Below are 23,740 nucleotides of genomic sequence, written 5' to 3'. Positions count from 1 at the left end.
TTGTTTTATCCAAAGAAGTTTTTATTAGAGGGAATCTATTGACATTGGCAGGTCTGAATAAACATCATCCAAGATTGCTTTTTATTTTGAGCATTTTTTTTAAAAAGACTAAGTTTCTTAGAAGCATGACTGTGTTATGACTATCTCAGCCACCAACCTGGGATAAATGTGGGAAGACATCTTTAGCTCCATTTTATAGGTAGAGAAATCAGTTCAGGGGTCTGCTTTTGGTCGTATGGACCTGTATGGCCCCGGAAATAGATTGAGTCAGATGATCGTCAGAATAAGACATCTCTTGATAGGAGGTGAATGCTAATCTTTGAGCAAGCTGGTGTTATTTTAACATTTACCAGGAAGCAATAGAGATTGTGCTCTGAGGAATTTGAGGTCTTAGATTTGTGTGTCATTTAGCTCATTACTAATGCAGCAACCGTAAAGAGTGTTGTTTCTGTTTCGGGAAGGTAGATGTTGAGTCCTCAAAACATGATAGAACATTCCCCTTGGAAAACAAAATAAGACTATTCAGGAATTTGTATACATCTATTTTTTAAATAATCATTTAGCTAAGTAGTTGTGTCTTGATAAAAGATACCAGGGTCCATCTAATAAATGAGGCTGAATTTTAAAAATAGATTTGAATTTCACGTCTTATATTTTCTCCTTAGAAGACATCTAAGGAGTTGCCTTCTCATCTCATCTACTCTCCCTTAGAAAAGCATAAGGATTCACTCAATTGTACAAAAAATTAGTCTTCAAAATTGAAATGGGCATGGAGCAATAAGTTATGATTATGGTATTCTGCCATTAGCCCAGTTGGACGGTTTTATGTATGTGTTATATATTAACTTATTCTTAACTATTAATAGCACCAGAGGCTTGAAAGGTTTTGAGAGATTATCTTATGGGCTTCCCTCTTTACCTTGAGAATAGGTCCACTGATAACGTTTCCATAACCTCCCTTGGTAGCATATCTCATTGTACAATCATCCTCATTGAAGGTATCTTACTCCCATATCAAACATGGATTTTTCATGCTACAGTTAATTCTATTAGCTTCACCATCTCCACTGAGCTTGGAATAGAATATTTCCTCTGTGCATTAGTATCTACTGACTCTTAAGAGAGGTGGTGTGGCATCCTTTGCTCTCAGTGGGAACAAGCTACATTATTACTTCTGGAATGGCATGAACTGGCGTTTATGTTAATACATTTTGTCGTGTTCTGTGTTCATGTACTCAGCGTATGAGTGTGGTGATATATAAGGGATTTTTTTTTAAAAGCTACTATAAAACCATTTATAAAGTATGACCTACTTTATTTTAAAACTTAATATCATCTGGTGGTTTCCTATGAGCTGTGGAATGAAACAAAGTAGAGGAAAAGTTCTTCCAAAAATGATGACTGATTTTGATTATGTTCCCTTGTTTCTTTTGGTCTATTGCATTGGGTCAAGGATTTAGGGAGAATGAGGATGTTGAGTCAAATTTTTGGAAAAGAGAGGGTGAGTTCAATTTGTTCCTTCTGAGGGCTTTTTGTCCTGAAGGAATTCACCATGTATAACTTTACAAAGTGTTCTTCTCATCTATTCCACTACCCTCCATCCAACCCTGCTGTCTCTAGAGGTTAATAAACTAGTCTCAAAACTAACACTCAGAAAGCCTCATAGCACCTAAAGAGGTTTGACCAGGTGGGTTGGGGACTGGCCATCAGTTTAGATCTAGATCAGGTCAATAGCAAATGAAGGCTGTTGTCTCCTAACAGCTGTTCAGTGGCCACTGTGAAATGCGGTGCTGGCATCCATCCAGTTTCTGGACAGCTGTCTTCCTCACAAAAAGCATTGCCACAATTGGCATTAATTGGCTCTCTGGCTGGCAGCCTCTGCAGGCAATTCATTGAATCTTCTCCTTTTTTCTACATTCCTCTTTCTCCTCTCCACCCTCCTCATCTTCCTTCTCTCCATTTCTGCTTTCCCCTCCTCCTGTGTTTTCCCTTTTCTTTTCCTTCTCTGTTTTGCCAGTAGGTGGCCTGGAAGAAAAAAGAGCAGCAGCAGTTTCTGAGGGAAGAATGCATTAACACCTCAGACTGCGCTCTCTGCCAGGGCTTGCAAAGGGACCTAAGACACGGCTGGGCTGTTGGGATAGAATTCTCATACCACCCAGAGCGTCCGCCTTCTCGACCCCAGCCCTAAGTTGCTTTGCTCAAGGTGTGTCAGAGTTTACTCTGGGGTTGTCTGTTTTATCCATTGAGCTTCTCCTTTCATCACAGGGCAGGGAACATGGCTGTGTTTGTAGAATGGATGGGCCCACAGGGAATTTTGAGTGATTCAGTAGTTGTGGTGTAAACCCTTCATTATAGCTCACCCTCAGCACAGTCAGGGGTCACTAGAGGTGGGAGCTTGTACAGTTTGTGATTTCCTTCTCTGGTAAGAGGCGCACTATTTGGGTGGGGGGCAGGGGGTTATATGTATGGCAGTCATATTTCCAAACCCAGGATCAATGCACCTGTCCTGACCAGACATTATTGGATTTATAATATATTTATTAGACAAGTTTTTATTAAAGTAAAATTTAATCTCCATTTAAAAATTATATTTAGCAAATCACTTGAATTGGAAGGAATAAAATTTTACGAAACTAAGACCACTTGAAAATCCACAGCATGAATTCCATAGTGTTCTTGAATGCCCTTTGCTGCCTTCAGATAACAGTAAGGAAAGAGTAGTGGTAGCTTCCATCCTTGAAATCTCCAGGTGTGCTTTCAGGTTATCCAACTTCATTTTCTTAATCTAAATTTAAGAGTCAAAAAGTGGACCAAAGGAAGCCTTATCACTCATATGCTTATTTTTCCAAATGGAAGGACGCTATGGTAGGACATGCTGCTCTCAAACTATGAAAAGGGAAAAAAATTAAACAATTTTACAGTGGTTCTGTTCTTATTAAAAAGCCTAAAACATTTTTCTCTAGGCTACCTCTCTTTGGAATTTAAAACCTGTGTACAGCATTGTATGGGGAAATTCAACAAACGTACCACACATTGGTTTGCATCTAACTCATTACAGTGTACAGTGTTGATTGCTAAGAACACTTACATGACCAAGAAGATATCCAAGCCTTTCAAATGGAACCAGGAGCTTGAATTGGGGCAATATTAAACAAATGTGAAATCCCAGATATCCTTTAGGCAAGGGTTTTCATTCTCAGAGTTACGACCAGGACCAATAAAATAGTCATATAGGAAAAGCATTGAGGTTTAGAGTTGGGAAAAATATCCCAACACCAGCTCTGACTTTACAACCTTGATGATCTACTTTCTCTCATTTACATGATGGGACAAATCATACTCTATCACCTTATGGGTTGTTTTTGTTACTTAATTGGTATAAAATTACTTGACGATCAAAGTGCTATAAAGTGCTAAATATTATTAATAATTAGAACAAGCAGTTGTGAATCATGTATAAAAAGAGAAATAGCTTTGGAGAAATGTAATTTCTAGATTGGACAGACTGTCTAACAAGTAAAAGAAAGGCTCTCGGTTTTGTGATTTATTTATTCATTCATTTAAAGAAAATGACAGAAGAAATCTGAGAAATGTCACAATCAGATTGGCTATCTGCCAATTTGTTCTTTTTTTAAAAAAAAAACCTCTCAAACACTTCTGACTTTGTAAAAAGAAAAAAATTTTGATTTATAACCATTTGTAGTCTGCACGTGCCTTGAACTTTGCATTTAAAAAGAAGGCATTTTTTCTGATTCTCTACCAATCCTCCTCCTTGTCTTGCCATTTCCAAACATACGCCTCTCATTGAAAGCAAATGACAAGTGAGGGAGAATTGGTTTATAGCTGCCAAGAAATCTCTACCTTAAAGGAGCACTGGTTTAATTCAAACAGGGCAAAATGAATGTCTGAGAAGGGGTGAGATTTTAAGGCTTGGGCGATGAGTGGAAGTGTCATTTCCTGAGTCCACACCTTCTTCTGTCGTTGTTGGCTGGCACTCCGTCTGGCACCGTAGCTTTCCCATCTATACCAGTTAAAATACCATGTTGCCACCTCCCTTTTTTGTCCTTTTTTTTTTTTCCCACAAGGAGAAGATTGAGAGAATGAATGGAGTAAATATATATTATGTATACAAATAATATCCTTTGCTAACAATGTATGCTAGTCATAGGAAAAATATTTTTCTATGTGGTTTATGTTCATTTTTCTAGGCTTTGAAGTCTTCTCTAAAAATTTAGTCCATGGGATGCAAATCCAAAACTGTCATGGGCTAAACTGATGATAAAAATGAAGGAATCAGGTTTTTAGGACAATAGGGAATGGTGAGGGTTGTGTCAATGGGGAGGGCCACACCCAAGTCCACCAGGATGCACACAATTCTGGGGTACCCCAGTCATGGTCACAACATATGGTATGTGAATGGTGCCCCTAGTGTGGAGCAATGCATGCCTGGCCCATTTATCCATTCAGGACACCTTCCTTGCACTTACTGCATGCCAGGCATGGTTCTAACTGCTGAGAGATAGCAACGAACAAAGCCGACGGGAAACTCTGGTCTCTCGGAACCGAAAGGCACTCACATTCAATTATTTTATTAAAGGCAAAAAGCACTGTGCCAAGCAAATAAAATGCATATGCATGCAGAATTTAGCCCATGGGCCCACCAGTTAATGACCCCTACTCTAGGCTTTTAAATTAGTTCTCTGATCTTGCAGGTTTTAACCACAGGGACAAAACACAGAAATGTACTGACCATATATTTGCACCCACTGCTTAACTCATGCTTAATGAGAGCTCCGTGAACGTGAAGAAGTCAGCTAATTAATTTTCAATTTACATTCTATATCTCCACCCCAATGTCTGTACTTGCCACTCCTTCTTCCAAGAAAACATAATTCCTAGAGGTGATCTGTTAGGTAAGTGAGGAAGGAAAACTAGAACGAGATGGGGGTCATGGCATTCTGCCAAAGCATTGTCTGCCTAAGTACCTGTCAGTTTTGGAGACTAGTGGGAGAGGCAAGCCACTGAGCAATGGTCAGTGTGACTCTTGAGCCAATTCAAAGTCTGCTCTTAACCACCTACAAATTTAATTAAATTTTTTTTTTCAAGCAAAAAGAAGGTTCATTAAAGTGTCAGGTCTCTTAGGGGCTAGGTTAACAGAAGCAGGGCAATTGCAGAAATTAAAGAGTTCTCTTATAAAGAATTTATTTCTTATCCTTATGCTTAATGCCACTTAATAAAAATTTTATTTAATCTGCATATAGGCAAAATGGAACTAAAAGAAGGTCTGGTCACCCAGCTACTTTCATGTCTAGAAGATTTTCTTTTTTTTCTTTTTTTGCATTGGAAGCTTCAGTAAAACTAAAAAGAAAACTTGTACTAATTTTCAACAAGAAGCTTTAGAAAACTGCTGTGGTGGTACTCAAAGAGTTTAAAAGTTTTCCACTTCACAATTCACTTTGGATTTTCTTAAATAAGGTTATGACTCAAAAATATTTAAAGAGCTTAGGTCACAAATCTGACGGGAGACAGTCATAGTATATAGGTGTAAAGATGGAAGGTAAGCATTCACATCGTCCAAGAAATAGAACAGAGACCATCTATGATTAATCTTCCTCTTTTCTACTTGTCTTGCAGGATCCTTTCTTTCCCAAACCCCTTATAAATAAACAATAACAATAATAATAATCAGAGGAGAGAGAGTTTCCCTGTCAATCTACACATTGTATTAAGTAACTTTCCCCAAAGTTTGGGAGCATTTCCTGAAAACCCTCAAAGGTATTAATATTTTTCCCTCTCTCTCTTTAAATCACAAAGCAAAATTCCACTGTCCCTCTGCCCCCCACCCCACCTCCTAAAAAAAAAAAAAAAAAAAGTTGCCGAGTTTTGCTTTTCTATTCACTGCAGTCCTGGCCAAAGTAAAGCCCTCTTTCTCAATGACGTCAAGATCTTTACCAAGATTAGGCTTTCATTTCTCTATTGCAGCAATTAGCCAGGGAATGTATAAAAGGCTTCAGGGAGACTCACTGGGCTGCAGAGAGAGGCACTTTGCACCACAGACAGATAGCACGAAGGAAAAGCCAGAGGGAGTGAGGAAAAAGAGAGAAGTCAGTCGCTCCTGAGGAAGGGAGAGAGTGAGACAGGCTGGGAGAAGGAGAACAGAAAGTGTGTGTAAACGGAGTAAAGAAGGGAAAAAACTACCCTTAAAGCACATTTTAAAAACTCTGGCAATTCTAGAAAGAAACAGGCTACGTTTCTGAACATAGAGACAATGAAAAGCTAAAGAAAATTTTGCAATCTCTGCCACAGTCTCATAGGTGCTTGGAAATGAAAGTAGAACTGCCTGTCTTTAACCGACTCTGAGAGGGGTAACTGGATTAGGGACGGGTACGCCAGTTTTTTTTTTTTTAAACATCTTAAATCCTGAAAAAAAAAAAAAAAGCAGCAGCTCCGAATTGAATGAATTGATGGGCACACTCCAACTGCTGGGCTGGAGAGACTGGACTTGGTCTTGCCATTTCTGCTTCTTTGAAAAAGGAGACAACTTGGGCTTCCTTTTAATTTAGTTTTTCTCCCTCTCCCCCCACCCCCAACCTCCCCCTCCCCTCCCCCACCCCCTCAATCACCACCCCCCTTTTAAATAAGAGGGTGAAGGGGAACCAGAGCGCACAAGGCAACTGACCCAGGAGGCAGAGAAGATGGGCATCCTCAGCGTAGACTTGCTGATCACACTGCAGATTCTGCCAGTTTTTTTCTCCAACTGCCTCTTCCTGGCGCTCTATGACTCGGTCGTTCTCCTCAAGCACGTGGTGCTGTTGCTGAGCCGCTCCAAGTCCACTCGCGGGGAGTGGAGGCGCATGCTGACCTCAGAGGGGATGCGCTGCATCTGGAAGAGCTTCCTTCTCGATGCCTACAAACAGGTGAGCTGCGCCGAGAGGGGCTTCTCCGCAGGGCGGCCGGGGCAGGGGCTGGAATGTGGGGGGCCGGGTGCCAGCTGGAGCACTGGAGTGAGAACGGTGCAGCCCTATTTGGGGGCCTAGCGGTTATGCTCAAGGTTGCTCCTGTGTCTGCTCTCTACACCTGTCACACACAGTAGATCTGGGGATGACAGGTATTAAGTCACAGTGACTCTGCGTGACCTGAGAAGGAGTCTTCCTAATAAGGGTCGTTAATGGCTTGCTGTGACTTTGGAGTGGAAGGTATTGGTGCCTGTAGAATAACTTTGAGAAAAGTCAGAAAGTGTTGGGGGAGGGCAGACCGCTGCATTTATTCTGCTCTTGTCACGAACTGGCATTTTTTGCTTGATGAAAGGCTATGTGAGGTGCATTAGGAAAGACAGTTCAATGGGTAGGCATTAAAAAGCAAGAAAAAAAGAAAACACCACTCAAAACTCTCAGGGAGCTGGCAAGATTTCACAAAATAATAACAGCAGGTATCATTTAGCAGAGTGGCTGCTTCGTTTCTGGTAGAAGTAAGAGTTAATGAGAGCAAGCCTGTGTGCACCATCATCCTCTACCTTGATTTGGATTAGAACCTTTTGAAGCAGTTATTAGGTGCTGAGTCTGGAGTTACTAGATATCTGTTTGAAGAAGAAAGATCTGAGAACTAGCTGTCAAAAATCCAGACTTTGTTAGAGAAACCACATTTGCTTTGTTTCTCAAAAGTTAAGTAAGTTGTCTTAGAAAGAGCAGATAAATCTATGGTTCATGGCAATCTCAAAGCTCTTATAACTGGTGCCTGGAACACTGTAGCAGTCGCCACACTTACCTGCAGAAGCTGCGTCCCAGGGGCTGCCCTTTCAAAACCAGAGTGATCTTTGTTTCTAAGTGAAGCATACTGTTTGGAGATGGTGAAGCATCCTCAGCTCAGATCTTCTTAAGGGGCAAAGAGGAAAGGGCACTGGTCCTTTGTCAGTTTGCTCTCTCTCCCTGTGCCCGTGGGACTCCTGAATGTCCCTGGGCTTAGGAAGAATTGACTCATCTGGCAAAAGCTAGTATCAAAGCAGACATTCTTGGTTTTCCCTAACAGTATTGAGAGACCTTGTCTGAGATGCCAGGAGGGGAGTTTGAGAAGAATATGGGAGCTAGTGAAGTGGTGTACTATAGGCAGGCAGTACCTCAGAAACAGAGCCGGAAAACTCAGAATAAGAGGGGGAAGGAGAATGAGTCCTCCATAAATAAATACTAGAAAAATAAGTCTAGAGAAGGAACTTATGCTTACCAAGGGGGGTAGGGTGGGCGGGAAGTGTTAGATTGGGAGTTTGGGATTGACATGTACACACTGCTATATTTAAAACAGATAACCAACAAGGACCTACTGGACAGCACAGGGAACTCTGCTCAACACTCTGTAATAACCTAAATGGGAAAAGAATTTGAAAAAGAATAGATACACATATTTGTATAACTGAATCACTTTGCTGTGCACCTGAAACTAACACAATATTGTTAATCAACTATACTCCAATATAAAATAAAAATTAAGAAAAAAAATCTATGCACCAGGAATGGAAAAGAAGTAATTTCTAGTAGCAAGGAATCCAGAGTAGGATCCTTCCATTGAAAATCAAATAAGTGTTCAAGACGAGAATACTCATGGTGGATTAGGGAAGTGTTCCTACAGTATATGTCTTTGTTATTGAGAGCAACCTGCAGAAGGTTGGCATTTGTTGTCCTAAAGACAGGAACATAGTAAGAGCTCTTCTTAATAAGTGAAAATTTCTTTATAATAGTTCAAAACGATGCTCAAAAGTTCTAACAGTAAAAACTCACTTTATATTATGTACATGGGGTGAATGGGAGATGTGGGAAAGACATATTGAGATGATCATTTCATTTCCACAAATGCATACGCTGAATGTGAAATGTTCACATTTTGTTCTGGGGGTAGAGAATTTGGAGGAGGGTGGGGTGTGCACGCACAAGTATGTCAGGCATGTTATGAATTAAGAAGTTCCCTCATCTATACCTGTATTTCATAGGTGTTAGGAGATAACATGGCAATGTCAGTTATTTGGTCTCAGCGTAATAAACTCTTACTTTTTTCAAAGACAAGTGACTTCTGCCTATAAAAGAAAAGGCACTGCTTTGGAGAATTTTACCTGTATGCATGTATATTCTCACATAAAATATGGGGGTTGATGTTACCCACAAATATTAAGTGAGGTCGTTTCTCCTATTAAGCAGCTTATTGAAATAAAAAGGGAAAAGGAAACAAATGCCTCTAATAAACTTGATCATTTGTTTATTTTTTCACCAATGTATAGTGTTTCATTGTGTTGCAATATTTCGTTATCCCTACGCTGAGAGACTGAGAAGGATGAGTAATTTGTTTTCCTTTTTGCACACGGTTTGTGTATTCTTCTCCTGTATTGTTTCTGTCTACTGATTTGATTAGTGACCAAGTTCATGACTGACATTATTATGTTTGCTTTTATGACTTATGTGATAGCTGCCAGGAGAAGAAGCAACACAAGAACCCATATATCCAGAGATAAGGCTGGACTGGGTGTGTGATGGATGGAAGCATGGTGAACACAGCTTGCGCTGAGTTTAGGTCTCCTTCTGTCTCCAAGTGTAGCAAGGGCGTTCGCGGCTGTGGTGGCACTTGAGGGTCACTCAGAATCTGTGAAACAGATTGAATCACTTCCCCAAATGCTACTGTCACCTGTGCCACTGCCTTTGGGTGTAGCCCTGTCTAGAGACACACTGGAGGAGTCTCTGTTTGAGTCGGCACCACAGTGTTTCACAATCCTGACTTGCGTTATTTTGAGGCTGCCACCCCCAGAAACGGAGTTTTGCAGGGTGAGGCGTGTGCACACGCCATACGATGAGGCCCGTCATTTCTAATTCTCCCGGTTGTTGAATGGCAGATACTTGGGAAGCTATTTAGAGAAAGTGCGGTAAAAGCGCTGTGCCTGTGTTTGGCTCCTACAAGAGGCAACAAAGAAATGTAAACAAATTAGAACAAAATAAAACAAAAAACCCTTCTTCATTAAAATGTTGAATGGGATTTAAAATTAACTTTATAGGGAAGCCTTTAAAGACAGTTTGGGTTTGGTTAGAGGGAGGTCCATGCAAGATTTGGAGGAAAAAGAAAATCTACTGAATTTTGTGAGAGACTGAGGTGTATAACAGATGTTTATTATTTAAGTTTTCCCTAGTCAGTGTCATTGCATCTAGCACTGCATCCTTGTGCTGGTGCTCAAAGACTCAAAAATACAACCAGTAAACAAACTACTCTGTCTGGGAGCCTGGCTCCCACCTAAATGAAGTGTAAAAGTAAACACACAGTATAGATGCTGACAAGCAGTTTAGCTTCTACACGGTCAATATTGCTGTGGCACAGAAAACATATTCATTTGAACATATAATTTTGGTTTTGAAAGGGTCTCTTTAACATTCTCTTCCTCCTCTTCATTCACCTCAGCCTTTTGACACTCGTTTCCACAATGGAAAATGCCTCTTTTAAGAAAGAAACATTCCCAAAAGAAGGCTACAGCCAGAGCTTGTCCATCACTTGGATAAAACACTGGGAAATGATAGAGCTTAGAGCTATATTTTTCAAGTTACAAATCAACAAGAGAATAGCTAACAGGGAATTGAACTCAGAGGAAGTAGTAGGTAGCTTATCCTTCAATGCTGATTTATTGGGCCAATTTGAATATAAATGGTTAAAATGCTGCTTAATAATTGTTTGGCCACATTTGTAAGGACATTGATGTAGGCTGGTCATTATTGTCAAAGAATTTGAAATTTCCTGACAGTTAATAAAGCCATTCCAGGGCTTTGGAGAGCAAAAAGGATGTGTAAAAATAATTCTGCCACATACCTACCCCATTTTTATCATCCGCTTTGCTTTCTATCATGAGATTAGGTGATATTTTGTCCAGAAGCCTTTCTCAGGCTGTGGAAGAGAAAAAAAAACAAGGTTAGTAGTATATGCTCTATTTCCAGCTTCTACTTGATGAATGGTTCTTTCTTTTTTTTTCCCCTTGCCCTGCATTTCACAGCCCACATGCTAAAGCAGCATTATCCTTTTCCCCATGCACTGAAAACTGTCAGCAAAAGGAATCCCATCATCAAGGGAATCAAATATATGTCATATATTTACATTCTTGTTCATATTTATAAATATGGCTATCACAACATTTGAGCTTGGCCCAGAGATGTCTTCTGTTGTAAAAATACAAACCCTTTATTTTCCTCCCTTGTTGGTGTTGTGTTCATGTTGATTATAAAAACATAAGAAAGGACAACTGTAATAGTGCAGATGAGAGAGAGAAAAGTCAGTGATGACGATATTACATTTTACGTATGTCCTTTCTGATCCTTGCAAAATAAAGAGACCCTTTGGGAACATCGGAACTTCAAGACCAATTAGTGGAAATGATGCTTGTGTTTGGGCATTAAATACTGGGCAGGGTTCTCTTTAGAGCGGCTAATGCTGGCAGGGAAAGAGGTACCGACCTAATTACTCTTCCGCAAGAGTAAAAAATGCCTTTTGAATGCCTCTTTGGCAAATATGTCTCATTAAGGACAAAAACCAAACACAAACCCTCTAAGAAGGAGAAATTAAGATGATAGGTAACTTGTGGCCAGGACACTTTCTGTGCCACTGTGGGAAATTAAAACAAAGTTTGGGAGTACCAGGGGATAACCTGTTTTTGTCGAGCTTCTTTCCTGCAGCCTAAATGTTATTATGGGACCAACTTTATTTTCTTCATCATTCTGGCTTTTTGTCAAGGAATGATTTGCTCCTGAGGAAAGCAAAGATCTTCCATCATTGAAGACAATGGTGGTTCTCCCATTCCATCTCAGCAGGGTGAAAAGCCAAGCAAACCAAGAAGCTCTCCATTTGTAACTTTAGTCACAATACGTATTTAATTTTCATGGTGACCGAATAGGAAGATGAGAAATGAACAATAATGTCCTTCTAAAAGATTCTTTTTTTTTCAGTTTAAGACAGACTTTCACTTTTTAATTGTTAAAGTTTTTTTTCTTTATTGTTGCTAAATTGTCCTCTATCAGCAGTTTTTAGCAAAGATGGACAAATTTTATGATTAGTCTGTGACACTTATAAAAGCAGACTACTGGTCTACTCACATCTGGACTTCCAAAAAATGGGTGTGTGTTTTTCCCTCGTAGTTTTATTAATAGCACTGTTCTTACCTGTGCATTTTCTCTTACCTAGTCACGCTCATTAAGAGGATAATTCTGTTTATGACATTCTAATCTTCAGTCAAGTCCTACGGCTGCTCAACAAAATGAAGAGGATTTGGTTACTTTCATTTTACGCACTGACCAGCTGAGATAATCAAGAACAGATCAACAGCATTAGGTGTCGATTGTGGCGGTACTATACGGTGGGATCCAGGATTCACTCTTCTAAATAAGCTGCCTCAGTTAGCTCATCCATCACCCAAATGTGATTGTGTTCAGTGTAGGTTAAGGTTATTATTAAGCATAAAATTCTTCACTGACCTCTACCTAGGATTATAACAACAATTAATAGTAACAATAATGTATGTAATAAAAAATTTTAAAGTGTATGTATAAATTCTCCCCCAGCTTAACAAAATACCAACACCTCCCACCACCCCCTTCCCCCAAATACCAAAGAGCATTACGTATTTGGTAACTTTCCTCACTTTTGATTTTAAAGTTAAGATGTTGTTCTAAGTTTTCTAAGTTGAACCAGTCTGTTTGTATTTTGAAAAGAATTATGTGGCTGGATGATACATTGTCACTAAGAAGAAGGAGAAGGTGCTTTACCTTTCCAAGAAAATTAATTACAGGTAACAAGAGTGTCACCTGTGACTGAAGTCAGATTAGATTACTCAGGAATAATCAGGAATAATGCAAGGATCAACAGTTCAGCTTGGGTGAGAGTCAGGGGCGATAGAGGCCCATTTAACAAGGCAGCACAGTTGCTCAGAGTTCTTAAAAATGACTCAGAAATGCAGGTGGATGTTTTTACCTACCAAGAACCTCCAAGTCTGTTGTCCAGAGATGATTTTTCTCCTGTGTATGGGTTGCTCACTTAATGAGAAGTTGCTACAACAGCTAATGGATTCAGACTGATCTGGATGCATTCAGATCGTTATATCACAGTGTGTTGCAAAACACAGCACAATGATATTGTTAAAAGCAGCCGTCCTAGAATCATTATTGCTATTTGACGTGGGAAACATCTAACGAGAAGGTGATGGTAACGCTACCTATTACCTAAATCTACAAAGCAGTACAAAAAGAACCCGTAGATTTAAAAGTTTATAATACCTTTAAAATGTATATATCTTTAAATTTTAAGTATATTTTAAAGCCTCAGAGACAAGTCTAGCTCATATAAAACAGTCTAGCTAAAAGTGGCTTATTCGGTTTCTTCACCTAGTGTCACTTGCAAATTAACCAAGAAAATACAAATAAAATAACTTTCTTCCTGATAGTGACTGAAAACAAATGAACTTATTTAAACCACACCAACAGCTTCCTTTTCTAAGAAAGAAATTTGTTATTCTAAGATTTCTTTTAGAAAACTAACAGTACTTGTTTCAAACCTGCCCTGCTAGGATTTTTCACAAGGGAGAGAAAGGGCTTCTTTACTTCTTCCTCTGCAGTTAAAATGAGTTATGCATTAACATCAGATAGAAGCTTCTGAATAAAAGCCCTTGAGTGTTTTTTTTTTCTTTATCAGTTTGGATTGTTGAGTTTTTAACAATTCACTTCTAAGTGACTTCAATTAACAGCAATGTTATATGTGGTGGTATTTATATGAGGGGAAAAAGTCGATCCAGTTGGAAGTGTTTTATAATATTAAGGATAGTGTATAAAAATCAACTATACTGTTATAAGTTGTCCCCAGTGTTACTGGCTTTGATTAAAGCATTCTAGGGGAAGATCCAATTGTATTAATTCAAACTGAAGTAATTGGCTCTTTTATGTTGCCTGCTTTTTATTATCAGTTTACAGATTCAAAGACCAGCAAACTTTCTTTCAGTCTGTGTTCAACAATTTAAACTACGTGCAAAGAGGGTACCTGGAACAATTTTCCTCTACACCTCTTCTGCCTGAGTATTTTATAATTCAGAGGAACTTGATAATAAAATGTGTGGTAGAAAAGTAAATGGTTTGTGACTTCTTAGATTAAAAAAGTGAAACAAACAAAAAACACATGTAATATGAGAAATTAAAAGTAGAATTCTGCAGAAAGTAAAATTTTATGTTTTTGTTCACTCATTTGTTTGTTTAATGGAAATGGTGAGGTTCTAGTCAAAAGAACCCCAAAGTATTCAGTAGCCATAGAAGCCTTTGGGAAGGATGTCACACTGAGGAGAGCTCAAATCACTTCTAACAGTAGATATTTTTTAAACAGAGAATTGGTCAGGAAAATAGTATTCTGTTTCACATTTTTGGGCGGCATCTATAATGGCAAACTACACACCCACAATGATTTATAGTGTACAAAGCCTATACTTTTTCCTATGTCATCCTCCTATAACCGTATGAGGAAGATAGGGGTTGTTATCACCATTTTACAGATGGGAAAGCTGAAGTACTGAAGAGATTAAATGGGAGTAGCTCTTCTTATAAATGGTGGACCCCGGTTTTCTAGTTCTGGGCAGGAATAGAGCCCACTGGTACCCTTGTCCATTGGTTGAGCTTAAATGACTTAGTATCAGGCAAGAAAATAAAGGTCTTTTCTGAGTACTTTAGAATTCAGAAGTGGGAATACAGAAAGAGGTACTATGTCCCACAATTCTGATAATTTATTTTAAAGTGGACCATTCACTTTTTACTTTTAAAATGAAGGCAAGGACTTCCCCGGTGGTCCAGTGGTTAAGCCTCCGCAGTTCCATTACAGGGGGCACGAGTTCGATCCCTGGTTGGGGAACTAAGATCCCGCATGCTGCAGGGCACGGCCAAAAAACAAAAAAACCCACAAAAATGAAGGCAGTTAAACCTTTGTTGTATATTGTGTGCTAAGCACTGACACAAAATAAGGATAGTAAAGAATACCAGTCTCAACTTAATTATGAAGAGAGTTAACTGCAGCACCTTCAATCATGAAAATAATTACCTTTAGTGACTATACAGAATGAAAAGGACTTTTATTCTCTTCAGGGCCATTCATTATATTACCTGCCACAATGGCTCTTTACTCAAATCAATATATGTTTACCATATCCTCTGAAGGAAATACCACATTTTATTAGAGCCAGTTGTTTCTATACAGAGTGAATTAAAGTGACAATGTGTTCAATGTGGTATTCTCTCCCTCTTTCTTTTTTTCACCACCAGGTGAAACTGGGTGAAGATGCTCCCAACTCCAGTGTGGTGCATGTCTCCAATCCTGAAGGAGATGACAGCAGTGGAAATGGTGCCCATGAGAAAACAGTTGATGGAGCTGAGTGCCACCTCCTTGACTTTGCCAGCCCTGAGCGCCCACTGGTGGTCAACTTCGGCTCAGCCACTTGACCTCCTTTTACTAACCAGCTGCCAGCCTTCAGCAAACTGGTGGAAGAGTTCTCATCAGTGGCTGACTTCCTGTTGGTCTACATTGATGAGGCTCATCCTTCAGATGGTTGGGCGGTGCCTGGGGATTCTTCTTTGTCTTTTGAGGTGAAGAAGCACCGGAACCAGGAAGACCGATGTGCAGCAGCCCACCAGCTAATGGAGCGTTTCTCCTTGCCACCCCAGTGCCAAGTTGTGGCTGACCGCATGGACAATAATGCCAATGTCGCTTATGGGGTAGCCTTTGAACGTGTGTGTATTGTGCAGAGACAGAAAATTGCTTATCTGGGAGGAAAGGGCCCCTTCTACTACAACCTTCAAGAAGTCCGGCGTTGGCTGGAGAAGAATTTCAGCAAGAGATGAAAGCTAGATTAGCTGGTTAAAGGTATGATTGTAATAGAGATTTTTTTTTTTTAAGTTATGTAAAGACAAGGAAACTAAGAACTGAATCCACTATTTCAACTGAGTCCCATTGTCTCACTGAAAGACAGGAATTTACGTGTCAGAAGAACATAAACCTCTAACATCTCGATACTACTTTCACCACTTAAATGGCTTTTGGCTAAATAGTAGCCCCGTTACTTCTCTTCCTGGTGAAAAGCCCTGAATGAAAAGATCCCAAGATGGAGAGGAAGAAACCTTGTTTCAGCATGTGTTCCTTTCTGCCCTGAAAAAGAAGTGATACCTCTGATGCATGCCTTGGGACCTGAAGAAAAGACTTACCTGAATAACTCTACCATCCTTGTTAGTATACGGGGTATTGCTTAGGCTTTCTTCAGCATGGATAGAGCCCAACTGGATAATTCCCAAATGTTTACTTATAATGACCTTCAAGCCCAGGCCATGTGGTTAGGACCTTAGTGTTTAACATGTCACAGTAGTCTCTGATCTTCTAGTTTCTAGCCATGTGGTGCTCTATGCCAGTCTAAATATCCCAGAACTCGCAGCTATATCTGCAGATACCAAGAATGGTCCCTACCTGGAGGGTTAGAATGATCACCTGATCTCTGATGGTTACTTTCTAGGCAGGTGGGGAAAGTGCTAGAAGAAAATCGAATTGACAAGCTAGGAAAAGGAGGCGGCAGAAAGATTAGGAGACTTCATAGTGCTTCACCTTGCAACTGTAGAGAGTGGGACTAATTTGTTAGTCACAGAAACATGGAAACATACACAAAGCTAGAAAAAGAAGAAACTCCACTAAAATAGCATCAAGAATATACGTATGAAATCAATGTATTTATCATACACTCCTAGATTGAGGAGAAGGAGAGATTGAGAGGGAAGAGACGCTTTAATATTTGTATTACTTTTTGAAACATGTTTGTGGTGTGTACATTTTCAGTAGGTGAATTATACCCCATGATGCTGATGAAAGGTAAAACCAGTGGGTCCAGTGGTGCTGGTCTATCCTTCTCCATCCCTACGATTTTGCTCTGGTCCCACTCCTTCTTGGTCTCGGTCTCTATGGCAGTGTTCTCTGAATGCTGAGCTCAGCAGTTTGTATTTTCTATATACACATTCTCAGCTGCTGTGGGATGTCGGTTCCCTGGCCATTCAGCTGCAGCACTGTTTTTCTCCCAAAGTAGGTGAACTATAATGAATGATAGGTGAAAACAAACAAGGTTTCTTCAGGAGCAAAACGGAAGAAGAGTAAGTTTGAGACAATTCCCATCAGTGATTTTGGAGGCTTTGCTATAAGGCAATTCTCAGTACCATGGAATTCCCATTAATATTTGAATTTGGACTTGGGTTTTCCTTTGTTCCTCTTAGCTGAGGTATAGTAGTCTAAGGCCTCTATAGTACATTTTTATAATGCTATTTTAATATATACCACATTTCTCTTTAAAATGAAGATACTACAGTTTTACTCATAACTAATGTAAGTAATAACTAATATCCTAACCTCCAAAAGAATAGACCAACCAATTTTGTATCTTAATTTTTTTATTGTAAATTTGAGGATATTATCAAATCACAGTATATGGCCATATTTATATGTACAATCAAAGGTTCCTATGACCATTCCATTAATAATTGAATCATAAAACTAATAGAAAAAGATATCTAAAATTGAAAATATCTTCCTGAACTAGTTGCCTGAAATGAGAAAAAAAGTGGGAACTGAGTGTACAAGAACCAAAAGTCTATTTTTTTTTAATGGAACAACGTAATAGTCATATCACTACATAGTTTATTGTTTAGATATTAAAGCACCATTTTAACTGATTATTTTTAACTGCAACATTTAAGTTTCCCACTGTTCTAAATTCTACAAAATGCGCCCACAAAGAAACAAATTTTGAAAATGTGACATTATCTAATGAATTTCTGGAAAATCACATTGAGAATAGATTATTTCTGAGTCCTCAGTAGTTAAACTCTGTAACTCAAGGCTTATCGGTGGACCCCACTGATTTTTATCTTCAAAATGATGTTGAGATTTATGTGGTACCCAGGAGAAGAAAAATGAAGAATTGGTGGCAGCCCACTCACACTGTTGTCCTTAAAATTCCCCTTTGTTCTACATGTACAATAAGGGAACAGGATGTTAGAGATGCTGGTGGGGGGATGAGATTTGGCTAAGGCAGGCAGTGCTAGTTGTCTGGGGAAAAGGATGATGGGAAAACTACCCAGCTGTGATATATTTTTAAAGAAAGAGAAGGTTGTGTGTGTGCAATTCTTCTCCCTGAGGATAGGGCAATGGAGAAGTGAAGCAGCGGAAGTAAACATACAGAGGCATAGGCTGACTATCAGGGACAAAGATATGTTCAATGGAACATAGAAGAGTTACTGGAAGAAAGGCTTTAGGGGGCCAGAAGAGAAAGTAAATTGACAAAGCTCAGGAATCCTACAATATGTAGAATGGCTTGGTGTTATCAGAGTTAGGATAAGCCTATAATTATGTAACTTATTTATCTCATCATGAACTTTTATGATTTCCTGTGGTGTATCTTTTATGAACTTAACAAGAACTCATTATTTGAGATAGAGGAGAATCAATGTTTAGCTGGTATGTTCAGAGAAATTATTAGATTGTCAATACCCACCCTACCTATCCTATCTTTTATAAGGTATGTTTCTTTGAAGAATTGTAGTTCCTATTCTCACAAGGCAAAAATTATAAGTTATATATATATATAAACTTATACATTATAAGCTTATATATATAAACATATATATGTGATTTCTTCTTTTTAATACTTAAACATTTGCCCCCCACCCCATAGGCTATGTTTACATGGAGCTATCAGTTTAGTCTTTTAAACTGGATTAGCTTGTCCATTATAGAAATAGTTTCCAAGCAGTTTTAGGTATTATTATAACATCTGGATTTACTCAGACATTTAGTGTTTGAAAGACTTATGTCTTGGAACTATTCAAAACTTACTTTATTTTATTGCTTAGAGAAAACATTAGTGGAATCAAGGATGACTTTCTTGAATGGGCATGACTGAAATGTCTGCATGGTAGGGTAGAAGTGTTTGATACAGATATTAAAATGTTAACTGACCTCCTTAGAAGCAGGTTAGTAATGCTGTTCTCACTTTGTATAGCTAAAGTTACAGTCATTTAACTCATATGACTTTCGATCTCTGGTCCTTTGTCTTCACCTTGTTTATAGAATGTACCCCTGATTTTTGGTAACATCAACTTTGAAATGGTCTGTTGATTTAGTTAAGTTCTCCTACCATTAACCAGGAAATGCTGATTCTGTGATCAAGGAGAGAAGAAAGGCCTGCTGTCTTTCATTTTGCCTGAGTGTATTTCACTTTTTGGGCTCTTGAATAAAAATTATGAAATATGGTGAGGTCATGCATGGGTGCTGCCTTGATGCATAAAATACCAGAGAGGTAGGTTAAAGGCAATGTCTACGCCTTTTGGAAAACTCCCAGCTGGATACAAGGTACCCTCAGCATGCACTATGGGCCATGTCCGCAGCAAGAAGAACGCACTGATGTGCAGGACTTCCTGTTCTGTAAATCATAAGAGGATAAACATGGACTTTTATTCTACCTAATTTCTTATTGATAGTTGGAAGATAAGCTTAATTAGAATCACATGGCCATTGCAAAATGGAAAATGTAGACACTAACTTCTGTCCCACTGAAGAATTAATAAAAACCTTTACCAGCATTTAGAGCTTTTCAGAATATACCCAATGTTATGTCTCTGAGCAGTGGAGATTAACAATAAGATTTTTAATTCCAGGAGTTTTTTTTTAAATGATACTGCCAAAAATCAGAGCTAAAATGTTTTTAGTTATATTACAACCTCCTCTGTACTTCTTCCTTTATCTTAAAAATAGAAGCTAAACCCAGTCTTCCTGTGTAAGTCCAGATGGGGCATAATTACCAGCCTCTGCCTGGTGACCCACGCTGTCTTGGTAGTGTCCTGAGGTCCCCTATGAAAGAAGGGGGACAGGGACTTGGAGATTCAGGAAGTTGCTAACTGGGAAGAACTAGGCCCTGAGGGCTTGGTCTACTGATCCTGGAAGATTTGGAAAGAAACTTCTCACCTTTGGAGGAGGGCTGATGAGTGTCATTGAGTGACTTTAGCAAAACATTGGGCCACTTCCTAATGCCTTATGTTCTGGATAGCACTAGAAGCAAGGTCTCAGACTTAAGATCCAGTTCTGTTCCAAGGTGAGTCTGAACCAACAGAAAGCAAACATGTACATATCTCCAAACAATACTGCTCATGCAAGTTGGGACTCTCTGCCCATCTTGGGCAGCTGCACTAGAACTCCATGGAGTTCATTTAATATTTGCTGCAGAGACTTCGAAGACCCAGGAGAGGTTTAATGAAGTCACTATTTTGGCACAAAACTCCCCTTTTCCCCCCAAAAAAGCAAATAGGTGAACACATAAATGAAAGAAGACCACAGAGGGGAGTGGCAAAGAAATAAAATTGTTTCAAGACTTCTCCAGACCATGTCACTGGTCGGTGTGGTTTTTGTGTGTGTTAAGATTGGAAGATGTGAAGACATTCGTATCCAGTACTTTATAACCAAAGCAATTAAAAGATATTGGGTAGGGAACGTTGGCCAGTTTTGTTTAAATTTGCGTCACATTATCACCAGACTCTATCACCAGCCCAAGTAATCGGGCGCCCAAACAGGGAGATTGGGATGTGCAGAGGTTACTAGTGTGCAAATGATAACTACTGACGAAAGAGTCATCGACTCAGTTAGTGGTTGGATATAGTCACATTGGTTTGCCTCTGCCCATCTTTGCCTCCCTAGCAAGGAGAATATTCGGGGCATGATGCTATGAGTACTGGGTAAATGTGGTGAGAATGTGTGTGTGTACATCTCTGCTTCTTAGCTGCAGAAACAGAAATGCTTTGGAGATTATCAGTAGAAATCAGTTATTATATTGGTGCTGAGTGGTACATGTGCTTTTAAATTTGTTCTTGTATTTTAATAAACTTTGAATAAAAAGAATAAAGTTACTCTTTGGTTCTGTTTGTTTATTTTTAACTTACTCTCTAGACCTTGCCCCTGGCTGGAACATGTTCATGGTTGACAAGGGAAAGGGAATCCATCATTCTAATATTTATTCCTTGGTATTTGTGGGCAAAATCACCAGCAATGCCAGGTTATTTTAATCTCATGCTGTGCGCCAGTCTTCAAGGAAATCAAGACAAGTTAAAAGAAAATCTTCAGATACTTTCCATATTCATGAACAAGTTGCACACAGAATTAATGGAAAGGGAGCTGTTAAAGAGACTGTGGAGCACACTTTTACTTTGTTACGTTTATACCCCAAGTTTTCTAAGTGCAATAAAAAAAACTTTCCAGGAAGTTGGTTAAAGCAGTACATATAACACACACTGTATGTATGTATGTATGTCTGTGTGTGTTTGTGTGTATATATATGTGTGTGTGTATAATTTGTTACATGATCAGTAGTACAGTAGTGTGTGATAAAAAAATCAACATCTGAAAACATTTATATCAAGCACTTTCCACTATGCAAAGATATAAAGGATAAGAATGGTTTGTGAAGGCAGTGGCCTGTTAATGACAAGGAATATATTTGCAACATGGTTAAATATGTGCATTTTGTTCCCCAAAACAGGTGACTTAACCACAGTATCAGTATCTGAGACTTTTGCTCATGATTTCCTACACATAGTAATTAATATTTGTAGTGTCATATAATATTCCAGAATTTTAATGGAAATTTAAAGAATCAGTACTTTGACAACTACTGACTGAGTTTCTATTCCTTGCAGGGTGCACCCTGTGCTAGGTGCAATGGGATGTACAAAAGCAGTAAAACTAAACTCACAAAGACGTGACTCCCTCAAGGCACCTGTCATGAATTCGTCAAAACTGCAAGTGACAAGGGCTTCCCTGGTGGTGCAGTGGTTGGGAGTCCAACTGCCGATGCAGGGGACACGGGTTCGTGCCCCGGTCCGGGAAGATCCCACATGCCGCGGGGCGGCTGGGCCCGTGAGCCATGGCCGCTGAGCCTGCGCGTCCGGAGCCTGTGCTCCACAACGGGAGAGGCCACAACAGTGAGAGGCCCGCGTACCGCAAAACAAAACAAAACAAAAAAAAAAAACTGCAAGTGACAAACTGATGTTAGTCTACAAAAAAAGTGAATATATTGGCTGATATAACCAAACCTTGCAAATAGCTGGGATGAAACTTACCTCAGGGACAGCAAAATCCAGTGACTTAGAAATCTTCAGTGCTTGCTAGGTCTTTTGTCTCTTCTCTTTTTTGGGTGTCAGCTTTGTCTTTCAGACCAGCTTCTCCGTATGCTGGGTAACCTGGCTGGGGGAAGCTCCTCACTTATTCTAACTATCAGGTTGGCTCAGATAGAGTTTGAACCTATCCCGAGGGAAGGACTTGAGCTGGACCAGCTTGTGTAACACGCTCACTCTGTTGTCAAGGGAGTAGTGTCTGTTACCAGAAGGACAGCAAGAAATGCTGAGAATATACAAGGTATCAGAAATTAATTCAATGGCTACTATTTTTAACTTCCCTAAAAATGAGGGGCACCTCAATAAGTGATCGGATAGGTACAACATTAAAAACAAGCTCAGAGAAAGGATAGAGCTCTCAGGGGAGACTTTGTGGAGTTTAAAAGGACCTGAATTGACCTAGGAGGATGGGCAAGATTTAGATGGAGAAGAAGATGAATGTCTCCCATTTAATCAGTATGTATTTACAGAGTGTCTATTAGTTGGGACTAAGAAGGCCAAAGCAGTCATAAAGACACTAAAATATGTCGATGATTTTTAGAGGGGAGAATTCAATCCAATTCATAACAATTGAGAGAACTGAGGATAGGAGATACGTTTTGTATTTCTTTGTATTTCTTCCTCTTTGTGGTGAGCAGACAGTTAAATAACCAACAATAAAGTCGCCAATGAATGTTTGGGCACCTGTTGTCGTAAATAAAGCACTAGTCATCAAAACATCAAAACCTACCTTTGGTGGGTATATATACAAATGGTATAAAATATGGTTTCCCATACTGTAAGTGTTTATAGTCTGGCTGGTAAATGAAAAATCTAAGCATCATAGTATCTAATGTATAATCTTCAAATATACTGAACTGTAAAACCTTGAAGTTTTGCCATTTAACTCCATCTAGAAGGACTTGTAGAAGGAACTGGAGACAAAGAAACATAGAAAAGGGTGTTTTAAAAATAAGGGCGTCTTCCAGCCAGCATTGAGCCCTGAAATATATTCCAGGAAAATTTGTAATAAAATTCCTTAGTATAATAATGTGTTGCATTGGGGCATTTTGCAAAGGCATTCACAATCCTTTCCCAGTTTTCTTTCCCAGTTTTCACAGGGGTGAGGATTCACTGTGGTTTAGTCATCTTGGTCAAGATGTGGCCTAGATTTATGCAAGAGACAAAAGGAAGATCTGCTAGAGTAGAATAAATTCCCAACATACACTAGTGAAACAAATTGAAAACTTAATCAGGAAAATGCAGGGTCTGTTATTATGAAATTAATGAGCTGTCCTGGGTGAGCCTGCACATCTAGACTTTGGGAATCCATGGTTCTACCTTCAGGAACCAAGACTGGCTAGAGCCCTGATCCCCTTGGAGCCCAAACTGACACTTGTACAATGTAGCTTAAATATCCAGGGGGGACAGTTCTGGGTCTTGCAGTTGCCTAGGTCTTCTAGAGTAGTGGCAGAGATTTCAGGTACCTCTTGATAAATGGTAGCCATTTTAACTGGCCCAAACCAGGGAGAGTGGAC

At 39.3% G+C, this 23,740-nt stretch overlaps 1 protein-coding gene across 1 annotated transcript; it reads left to right on the top strand.

The window, feature by feature from the left end:
• Window positions 1-1,090: 1,090 nt before the first annotated feature.
• Window positions 1,091-22,003, top strand: DIO2 (iodothyronine deiodinase 2). Its single transcript, XM_030761944.2, has 2 exons — window positions 1,091-6,917; window positions 15,297-22,003. Exons 1-2 carry the CDS (start codon window positions 6,696-6,698, stop codon window positions 15,882-15,884), a joined length of 810 nt encoding a protein of 269 aa, XP_030617804.2. The 5' UTR covers window positions 1,091-6,695; the 3' UTR covers window positions 15,885-22,003.
• The last annotated feature ends 1,737 nt before the right edge of the window (window positions 22,004-23,740 follow it).

The sequence above is a fragment of the Delphinapterus leucas genome, chromosome 2 (assembly GCF_059928025.1).
Source record: "Delphinapterus leucas isolate spDelLeu-1000000601 "Yukka" chromosome 2, BTC_Dleu_Yukka2, whole genome shotgun sequence".
In the NCBI taxonomy this organism is placed as follows: Eukaryota; Metazoa; Chordata; class Mammalia; order Artiodactyla; family Monodontidae; genus Delphinapterus; species Delphinapterus leucas.
The sequence above is the reverse complement of the archived record's forward strand: the minus strand, read 5'-3'. Positions and strand labels throughout refer to the sequence as shown.